This window comes from Mizuhopecten yessoensis, unplaced genomic scaffold (assembly GCF_002113885.1).
Source record: "Mizuhopecten yessoensis strain PY_sf001 unplaced genomic scaffold, ASM211388v2 scaffold5737, whole genome shotgun sequence".
Taxonomy (NCBI): domain Eukaryota; kingdom Metazoa; phylum Mollusca; class Bivalvia; order Pectinida; family Pectinidae; genus Mizuhopecten; species Mizuhopecten yessoensis.
The window spans coordinates 196002-206879 of NW_018406198.1; the positions used below are offsets into that span (position 1 = coordinate 196002).

Consider the following 10878-nt stretch of genomic DNA (forward strand, 5'->3'; position numbering starts at 1 on the left):
GGCCCTCTAGGGGTCTGTAGGGGTTGTGTACAGTGAGGATTACCTTGATATCTATAAGGAGACCCTCTAGGGGTCTGTATGGGTTGTGTACAGTGAGGATTACCTTGATATCTATAAGGGGCCCTCTAGGGGTCTGTAGGGGTTGTGTACAGTGAGGATTACCTTGATATCTATAAGGAGACCCTCTAGGGGTCTGTATGGGTTGTGTACAGTGAGGATTACCTTGATATCTATAAGGGGCCCTCTAGGGGTCTGTAGGGGTTGTGTACAGTGAGGATTACCTTGATATCTATAAGGGGCCCTCTAGGGGTCTGTAGGGGTTGTGTACTGTGAGGTTTACCTTGATATCTATAAGGAGGCCCTCTAGGGGTCTGTAGGGGTTGTGTACTGTGAGGTGGTAATGTAGTTTTCCCATCAGCAGTAGTTCAAAAGTAAGGATGATATTGGAGAATTTCTCGCGGTCCCCTTTCAGGTTCCCCACAAATTGGCCAATGGACACGTTGAATTCCTCTACCTTACATGCAAGGTATACACATGTCAACCTGGCAAAAAAAAGAGGTAACCTGTGTAACGTTTGGTAAACTGATGTTGTTTTCTGTCTAAATTTCCAAATGATGTCACTTCCTGTTTCACCACTCATAATGCCTGTTAAATGCTCAAGATGTTAAAACAATATTTTTCCAATTAAGCTGTCATTTTCTTTAACAGAAAACTTCAGTCTATGAAAAAACGCCTTTCTAGTTTCTAATTTCAACATTTTATCAACTGCTTTATTTTTACACTTTTGAAAGAAATCATATATACCGGTATGCCATTTTAGTGATTGAAAGCAGTTTGTGTTAGTTCTTAGCAAATCACCCCAGAATCTGGGATAGATAACCTGTCTTTTTGTCAGTAAAAATAAATATTTCAACTGTTTTGTTAGCAAACTTGGAACATTTAAATTTTTAAACAATGTATGAAGTTTTAAATATTCGAAAGAAATGTTTTGAATATGAAGGATGGAAATTATTTTTGTTCCATGCAACATTTTTCTGTTAAATCAAATGCTCAAAACAAATCTGTAATGGGATAATTTGATTGTAGAAATCATGTTAACAATCTTCCAAAAGCGTTAGTAAAACATTTTACATTCAACAACATATCTTTGTCATAGTCAACCATGAAAATGACAAATTACAGAGTTTTTACCTGCACCACAGAGTTAGTGTTGATGGCAGTCAGCCTGAATAGAACCAATCAGACAAAAATGGATAGAAATGTGGTGTGGATGTGGTTTTAATAGGAATTGATTGACTTGATGTTATTATTTACCAGAAATAATTGTTACTAGATTTTACACAAATTAAAAGTAATATAAATTGACATCATAGTACATACATTATATCCTTAGGGTAGTAGTCCATGGCGGAGGTCGAGGCATAAAATCGCTTGAAGTAGCAGATTGATGTCCCCTGGAACACAATATTGATAGATGTACAACCAAACATCGTTGGGTGTATGACAAATAACTTAAAGTATTCAAACACTTCAAGTTAAATTGAGTTAAAATATGTCTCATTCGGACATAGAAATCACATAGAAATGTTAAGATTGAAAGAGAGCAATGACAAGAGTTTGAGTCGTGGTGGCTGCATTGTAACCGACTAGGGTCAAAGGTCATTTCAAAACCACTTGATTTAGCTCACATGTACTATAATCTGTCAAAAAAGGTTTGTAATTGTAAACTATAGACATACAAACATTAGATTTTAATATATGACATAAAAAGTAGAGTTATATTGTATATAATGAAATTTTCACCCGGTAAAGTTTTCGCCCATCAACGATAAAATCTGTTTTCCACCAATCTTGCTCTTTACATCTAAATTCTAATTACTATTTATATTATGCTGTTTACAAAAGTCCCCTGTAATGATAAATTTCACCCTCATTTATTACCGAGGGCGAAAAAAGGTGAAAAATAAACTGCAGCAAAATTTCTCCGGTATACAGCAACACTGTGATATTAATTGTGTATGTCATACCTACCAGTACACACTTGGGCATGGGAGGCTGGAAGATGTTACAAAACTCCTTCAGGACATGCTCTATCTGCCGGCAGATTAATCTCTCCTCGTCCGGAGTGAGAAAGTGTTTGAGTTTCTGTTCCTCCTGTGTGTAAATACCAAACAATATTAGAGAATATGCCTTACTGTGTTTTATACTGAACTAACCTAATATTTTGATTTCTAAGTCATTTCCTTTTTTTCACAGAAAGCAGAGACAATACAATTATAACTAGAACACTGACAGGTCAGTAAGGGCCCCGTCTTGTGGCAATATATCCCCCATAATCATCAAGAAGCAATCTGCCCATATAGCTGAGCTTGACGTTTGACATTTGGACTTCAAAAAGAATCGCAAGGAAGCAAAATATACATTTTACATGTACTATGATGTGAGTCTTGTTTCCATCCACCTCCATATTTGCTGGGCTAACAGAAATGTAAATACCGGTGCAATACTCTTTTGTTAGCTTTGATTTGTTTTATTTCACCTTATATACCTCCTCCATCAAGAGCCAGGGTCAAAGTCAGAGATCCACTTTGTCTTTGACCTTTGGACCCAAATGACCTTGACCATTAACCCAGTGACCCTGATCTTTGGTCAGTTGACTTATTCTTTAATTCCGACCAACTTTGCTTCTTAATATCATAACAAAATGTTCATCAGTGAAAAATACAAAACTTGACCTTGACCCTTTGGACCCCGTAACCTGGACCTAAGGTCAGTTGACTCTGTGTTAAGTTCTGAACAACATTGCTTCATAATGTCATAACAAAATGTTCATCAGGGAAAAGGTACAAAATTTAACCTTCACCTTTGACCCAGTGACCTTGACCTTTGGTCAATTGACTCCTTGTTTAATTCTGAGCAACATTGCTTCAAAATGTCATAGCGAAATGTTCACCAGTGAAAAGCTACAAAATTTGACCTTGACCCCTGACCCGATGACCTTGACCTTTGGTCAGTTGACTCCTTGTTTAATTCTGATCAACTTTGCTTCATAATGTCATAACAAAATGTTCATCAGTGAAAAGATGCAAATTTGACTTTGACCTTTGAATCTAATGAACTTGACCTTTGACCTCGACTTTTTACCTCAGTGTGTCTCTTTGTTTAATTCCGAACAAATTTGCTTCATGATGTCATAGCGAAATGTTCACTAGTGAAAAGCTACAAAATTTGACCTTGACCCCTGACCCGATGACCTTGACCTTTGGTCAGTTGACTCTTTGTTTGTTTAATTCTGATCAACTTTGATTCATGATGTCAAAACAAAATGTTCATCAGTGAAAAGATGTAAAATTTGACCTTGACCTTTGAACCTAATGACCTTGATTTTTTACCTCAATGTGTATTTTTGTGAACTGAACATCTTGACCAAGTTTCATGTACATCGGTCAATAAATATTAAAGTTATCAGCCAGGAACAGAATTTGTGGACGGACAGACAGACATACAGACAGACAGACAGACAGACAGACAGAGNTACCATCCGACACAATCAATACATGTATCATCCATCTCCAACATCACAGCTGGCACATATTGTCTATATGATATCAGGATTAAAACTGTGGCAATCTGTACAGTATACCATCCGACACAATCAATACATGTATCATCCATCTCCAACATCACAGCTGGCACATATTGTCTATATGATATCAGGATTAAAACTGTGGCAATCTGTACAGTATACCATCCGACACAATCAATACATGTATCACCCATCTCCAACATCACAGCTGGCACATATTATTTGTCATAAATACAAAATCTCTTAACTTTATGACTCCTTCTAATAAAATGATTTATTTTGTATCAACTGATTTGTGAATATCCTATTCCGTCTTTTCGTATTGCAGAGTTATCTGCTCTTGTGAGCAGGTATTGATTTTTACGTCATTTGTTTGTGAGAGTAATGTCATGAATTTTTGAGAAAACGACATCATTTTCTCACACAAACTAATGACATAACAATCAATACCTGCTCACAAAAGAAGATAACTCTGCAATACGAAAAGATGGAATGTATATGTAGTGTTATTTCTTTGATGCATATCCAAATATCAAACTGCTTTTTTCTTTTGTTTTCTATCAATCAGAGCTATATTACGACTAAAAAAACATTTATTACACTGCACTACATAATTGTATCTTAAAGTTTGAATGTGTCTTTTTAATTAAAAAGCAAAAAGAACAAAATTAACTGTTATCACTATAATCATTTAAGGATTGACCTTCATTTTGAGGAAACAGTTGAAGCTGGTTACTACTATGGTAACTACGGTAGCTGTGGTTGCTAGGATAGTATAGCTCCAGTGAATCTACATTGATATATGAGTACATTTAGAAAATACACAGTGAGTTACACTATTTCCTTCCTTTCGTCGCTTTTAACTTATCAATTCAGTAATATTAGTAGCAGCACATATTTATTCATTTATAACGGTTGTTATGTACACGCTTTGACGCACTGTTCTGGTAGTAATACTGTTGAACGTCCAAAAAGGAAACTGCCTTTGTTTACTTTACAGTCAAAGAATTTTGAATGTGCATCCATGGAATAAGAAGTTAGCCAGCCTCATCAGACATAATGGATACAAAATAGGTTCCATGTTTCTAGATGTTGAAGGAACCAAACAATGGCTGTCATCGAACAGTTATCTTGCTATAAGGCCAGATAAAAAAATAGATATGTTTCCTGTAACATGTTTGAAAAATTAAGGGTAGGTAGGTAACAAATTTTGTTTCAACAAATCTTTTTATATGGTTTCATAATTTAGGAGAGTGATCTTGACATTAGCAGTGCCTCTTCGAAAACTTTCTTTTTTGTTTGGCCTAAAGCGTGAACTGCGCCATATATCTGCCAAGCCTTTTTTTCATTGTGTATATACGCTAATTTATACACAGTCAGAGTTTACTAAGCTGAAGAAGGGAGAGATGTAAATATTTATACATATTAACCATCATGTGACTGCCGTGGGTTTGTATAAACTTGCTGTTGGCCTCACTTCTCGTGGCGGCCAGCTCGGTCTCACCACTGAAGGTCCAGTATTTTCTCTGAGTACTTGTGGAGAACATGATGACGAAGAACTCCTTAATCCACAACCTGCAACATTAGTAATAAAACACACTATAACCTGTTATAAATTGAGACCCAAGCAAGAAATAGCACTTATAATTTTCATAATCTAGGAATTCTGTTGGAATGTACATCAGACACTAACCTTAGGTATACATGCATTTAGAAATTTCGCAGCCAAATTTAGCTTCAGTTTGATCAGGGACGTATATATACTGTCCCTGGTTTGATGTGGGGATGGGGTAAACACTGCTATACATGTACAGTGGACTCTGTCTAAACTCTACACTGCTGGGACCACATTATTTTGCTGGTTTGCACAGGGATTCGGACTGTAGAGTCAGCTTTAAAATCATTGCTGAATGTACTGATGGAGATCTAGAACTAAGCATCTGTACTAATTTAAATTTAAAACAAAACAAAACATTCTTTTATAATTTATCGTTACTTTCAGAATTGACCGATCTGGTTCGTCGCAGTCGTGCAAGATCATGACGATGATCACCGGCATGAGGAATATTAGTCGTTTCGGTAACTGGTCGTTTCAATAACAAGTCGTTTCGGGAGTCCTGACATTAAGAGACAAATGAGTTAACATTGATTCTAACAATGTTTTAAGCATTTTATTTTTGCTATATTGAAATTAAATTTCATGAAAGTAAAAACGTGAAACACATAGAATATATTACCACGGAATTAGAATATCTAAGTCCGTGATATTACAGACAAAATCAAATCCAGCAATATAGTTTGAACGATGTTTTTATGTTGTGTATTGGTGGCTGTGTGAATACTATTTATATTTATTCATGTGTTATTAAAATCATGTAATGGTAAATGTATGAAGGCTATAATAATTTTTATCCAATCGATTGTCTAAATTTAGTTGACATTAAAAGATGTTTAAAAAAAAATAAAAAAAAATAATGGTATCTAAAGAAGAAAAAAAACGAAAAATCATGAAACGACTTTTGACATGTCCCGAAACAACCCGAAAAAAAAGTCCCGAAACGACTTTCGTCTTGTTACCGAAACGACCTGACACCGGCATGAGTGATGATGTGGTGACAGAACGGTCTCAAGTTATGACAAATGAAGCATTGTTGCAGGGGAAATTAAAAGCGGCTGTATATAAGAATAGCTTCAGCAGTTTACCTTCAGCAATACATTGTTTACTGCTCTGTTCTGTGCTGTAAGTTGTTCAGGTTCCGTTTTGGGGCATTGCGGGTGCAGTCTGCAGCCGGAAACATCTACTCTTCGTGTAAAATTAGACACGGAATCCGGAAATAACTCTCAGCTTTTCGCCTCCGGATTTAGCGACTCAGGTCAATGAAATGTTTAAATGACAAGTTTTGATACTCAAAGCGCTTTGCACATGCTGATTAACAACAGAGGGAGGCAAAATTCGATGGTGAGAAAAATAATCTAGTGAATTAATAATAGTCTGTTTTTGTTACTACACTTGTACAGTACTTCGATTTTATATTGTTAAATGTCGATTGATGCTTGAGAAGGAATGTCTTGGCTGTTTTGTACAAGACAGAAGAATACCAGTGGCCCCGGACGATAACGTTACTGACTTTGTGCACGGTTCAATTTATCAATTTATATCTGAGGCCTCCTTCTTTACCATATAGTAACAAGGAGGTCTCAGATATAAATTGATAATTATGTATGGTAAACAGGGAGGCCTCGGATATAAACTGATAAATTGAACTGCGTTGTGGCTGAACACATGCATGCAATTAATACTGTAATCGAATAACGTCGCTACTACCTACCCGTACTACCATGCTTTCTAGTCCGTGCTGCTATCGATGACAATTATTTTTGCCTATGGGTTGTTATACCACGAACTTAGATAACAATCTAATTTCGTGGTTATACAGAATCTACACATAATGAAGTATGCAGTACTAGTATATATATACTATCCATAGGAATTCGAAACCACAGGGGAAATATTGTGACCAGTTATACGTTAATTATACTGTAGTGTTACAGGTTACAGTACTTGTCAAGATATGTTAAAAAAATGTATAAAGTAGTCGCATATTCAACCAAATAAGCGCACTTTGCCTATTATATTGCACACGTAATGTAAATGTACGTCATCCTCGATATCCAGGGGTTACTTACGCTCTACTGCACCCCTGGAATATTAGTCATAGCAAAAGTAAAGGCTCTGGTGTGCACCACCTTGTGGGTGAGACAAGAAGACTAGTTTGATCTTTTGATGTACATCAAAAGAATCTCTGGTCGTGTAACAGCAAAAAATACTGGCTTTGAAGTCCGTTGTCCCTCCTCTGTTATCTTCAAAGGACAGCGTAGGTATTAGCCAAGCAAGTGATTGTTCAGGGTTTTTTACCCACCACCAATCAAAAAGCTAGCCGTGTGCCTTCAATTTTGCTATGACATATATATATTCCAGGAGTGCAGAGAGCAAACGTGAGCGTAACCCCTGGATATCAAGGATATGTAAACGTTAAAGGGCACAAAGTCTTTGGTAAATAAAATGAAGATTATATTGGAAGATCAGTGAAGTAAGCAACATTTTAATGGGTTTTTAATAAGCATACCTATCCTCCTTCCCAGAAATATATATTTTGTGAGGAGGAAAAAAACTAGCTTCCAATGACATATAAGTCCAAAATCAATGACTCTCCTTTTAAATTTGTTTTATATGGTGGAGATATCCCCACCAAGATATTTCAAAAAGAGACAGTCAGTTAGTTCTGACTAATGACATACATATAATATATGCATATATCCATGTAATGATGTTCTGTGATACTTTACATTTGTTTACTGGATAACCCAACTAGTCGGTAGTGAAGCAGGCCTGTCACCCTAATGAGTGTCCAGGGAGTCGAGGTTATGAATCAGAAGAAAAAAGTAAGATAAATCAAATAACAAATTCCTGGGCATGCGAAAAACCTCCCTGGACACTCATTAGGGTGACCCCTTAGATGGCGCAGTCTTGCCGATTGTAGAAAAGATGCACGACTGACCATGCTTTACAAAATATGCAAAGTTACAATCAACCCCAAACACCTGGTTCCCACTACAAGACAATCACTATCATCAAAATCTTTTCTGCACTATCTCGTGTAGATAAGAATCTGTGAGGAAGGAATCCTCCTTTCCCTGGACACTCTTCATCCTGAATCATGATTATTCACCTGAAAGTACGGTCACCGGATGTGGACCAGATTCTCTACAGTTGTCAACCTCAGTTATGTAGACATTGTATTTGGATTCAGATAAATTTTCAGTAAAACAAAGGAATGTAATTATAGTATGTCAGAATCATAACACTTGTGTTTTTGTATGAACCTCCATTAATTTGTATTTATTTAGATAACAAAACCATTTTGGTTCTTCAATTTCAACACCTCACTAAGCTGATATAATCTGGGAAGCGCACACAGCCAGCACAAGAAACCTAACTTACCTGCTCCTAGACTTTCAGATGGCAGAAGAGGGCGCCACTGATGATGTTGACAGTACTGAGTCTCTGGGAGATAGTGAGGAGGCAATAGTTAAAATGTACGAGGAGATGTTTGCCGACCGGTATTCCGCAACGGATGACAGGTAGCAAAAAATATATTTGTACACTTTGTATAAAGAGTAAGGAATCAAATTTCATTTCTTAATTGATGATCGTTCATAATTGGTTTTTACAGTATAAAATCAGTAAGCTTGCCCAAATTACAATGTAAAATCAAGGGCTGACTTTATTGTTCACTTGATACTTTCGTTTAAAACATTTTAGTTTGAACGTTAGTTTAGTTTTAGATTGATCTGCCTCGAAGCTAACCCTAACCCTAACCCTAACCCTAACCCTAAAAGGCTGACTAAGCAGAAATTAAAAGAAAACATCATGTAATATTTTCAACTGCTAAATGGATCAAGGGATTTCATGATTGATTTATTAGAATCTGCTGTGCAGCGGATCAATTTTCTATTTTTATTATTAAGATAATCTTTACAATATATCAATTTTAATATTCAGGAACAACTTGTATGATATAATACACATAAGCATCAGAGAACAGCTTATTTTTACCTTACCTCATCAATATCCCTTCTTATCATGTGTTTGTTTATATAACACACAGGTTCTATATTCTAAAATTTATTGTCTGTTAATAAGAATTCTAAATTTTTTAAACAGTTTATAAAAAAAAAAATCTTGCTTCATTGTATTTACTGGTGATTTAACGTTTCTGTTGTTGTACTCTAGCTACCAGGATGTTCTTCAGTCCACTAAACCTCCTCCCCCGTGTGTGAAGAACTGGTTCCCGAAACAGAATCGAAACTTCGACCGCAATAGGTTTGTAGTAACGTGTTTTCGCCCTCTCCAATTTATCATGACAGATAATTTTAGTACACAATTAATATACAATACATATTAAGGGTTGAAATTATCACTGGGCCAACATGGCTTTTATCTGTTAAGGGCGACTATTTGGCTTGGCGATCTTGTCCTGGTACACAGGATCTATTTAGTGTTATAATGTAAAGTCCTGTACATTTATGTTTCTTTGTCCTAGTCTGAAGACAACTACAGAAATTTCCTCGAATGATGAAAAAATTTACCGCATTCCCAACATATTTACTTGGCCCCGGTAGACAACTTGATAAAATAAAATGTGATATTGAAAAAAAATTATGTAAACAATTTCATTATCTAATCTTGGCCAAAGTGTTAAGAACCTGTATGTTTTGAGTGTATTTTTTCATCTATAACAGATCAATGTCAATCTCAATCAATTTGAAGAAAAGAAGAACATGTTCTCCCATGTTCATGTTCATGTTCACCAAAGTTGAAATGATGGTTTGATTACTTTGTTGTGTGTTGTCAGAAGCTGTTGAACTTGTAAATCCTCCACAAGGTCGTACCTAGAGAATCGTTGGTAATGGAGAATGACAAAGGCCCAATGGGCCTGTTGTTTACATGAATAGATCTAGGGCCTATTCGTTTATGCGGAACAACCGGTTTGACCGTTTATAAATGTAACAATTTCGGGTATAAATCCTGGCGGACCTGCAAATGTTTATGCAGGCCTTGCAAGGCTTTGTCAAGGCTTGCCTGAAAGCAGCATCAGATTACTAGGTCCGACCTTATTTAATAAACGAACAACTGTGGTTTGGCCGTTTAAACGAAAACGGCCCGAGATATGGCCTAGGTTTAATGACAGGATTTGATGTGTGGGTTTGTGTATATTTACAGAGGAGGAGGTGGAAGAGGGTATCACCAGCGTGGTAACTATGGTAACAGAAACTACGGTAACCAGCAACATGGTAGATATGAAAATGACAGACACTCTGAAGGCCATAGAGACCAAGGTCGTTATGGCCACCACCAAGGTCATGGTCAACACAGACATGATCGGAGATACCAACCCTACTAAAGATTGTGTCTGTGATGTCGAGGATCATACAACTTTTGTGTTCGGTTCATCGTGTGATGTTCACTGTGTTGATAATTTCGAAACTCAAGATTCTCCTACCCATTTATCACCATTCATTTCCACATTGTTTTGTGTTGCACAAGTAGATCTTGGTTCAGTTCATGATTTTGACGTCATTTTGGGGTTTCTTACCCATGATGATTTTGATGTCATTTTGGGGTTTCTTACCCATGATGATTTTGGGTTCTCAAAATTATCTAATGCAAAGTTTAGTCTGAAAATATTGTCATTAAATGTGCAATAAGATTAAACATAACCCATTTGAAA

General features: G+C 36.4%; 2 protein-coding genes across 3 annotated transcripts in view; one reads left to right on the forward strand and one right to left on the reverse strand.

The window, feature by feature from the left end:
- LOC110451027 (cyclin-H-like) overlaps positions 1-6404 on the reverse strand; it is a 20187-nt gene extending 13783 nt beyond the window's left edge. The window contains exons 1-5 of the mRNA XM_021498861.1: positions 6290-6404; positions 5017-5161; positions 2032-2154; positions 1381-1454; positions 341-542 (exon numbers count right to left, since the gene is read on the reverse strand). Coding sequence (XP_021354536.1) covers positions 341-542; positions 1381-1454; positions 2032-2154; positions 5017-5133 — 516 coding nt within the window. The 5' untranslated portion in view covers positions 5134-5161; positions 6290-6404. The remainder of the gene's footprint in view (positions 1-340; positions 543-1380; positions 1455-2031; positions 2155-5016; positions 5162-6289) is intronic.
- A 47-nt stretch (positions 6405-6451) lies between these two features.
- On the forward strand, positions 6452-10878 carry LOC110451028 (RNMT-activating mini protein-like). 2 transcript variants are annotated; one of them, XM_021498862.1, is made up of 4 exons: positions 6452-6545; positions 8495-8728; positions 9381-9470; positions 10371-10878. In XM_021498862.1, the coding sequence occupies exons 2-4, from the start codon at positions 8607-8609 to the stop codon at positions 10549-10551; spliced, it is 393 nt and encodes a 130-aa protein (XP_021354537.1). In that variant the 5' UTR covers positions 6452-6545; positions 8495-8606; the 3' UTR covers positions 10552-10878. The 2 variants fall into 2 exon arrangements, with proteins under 2 accessions (XP_021354537.1, XP_021354538.1); XM_021498863.1 differs by having other exon boundaries at positions 6502-6545; positions 8539-8728.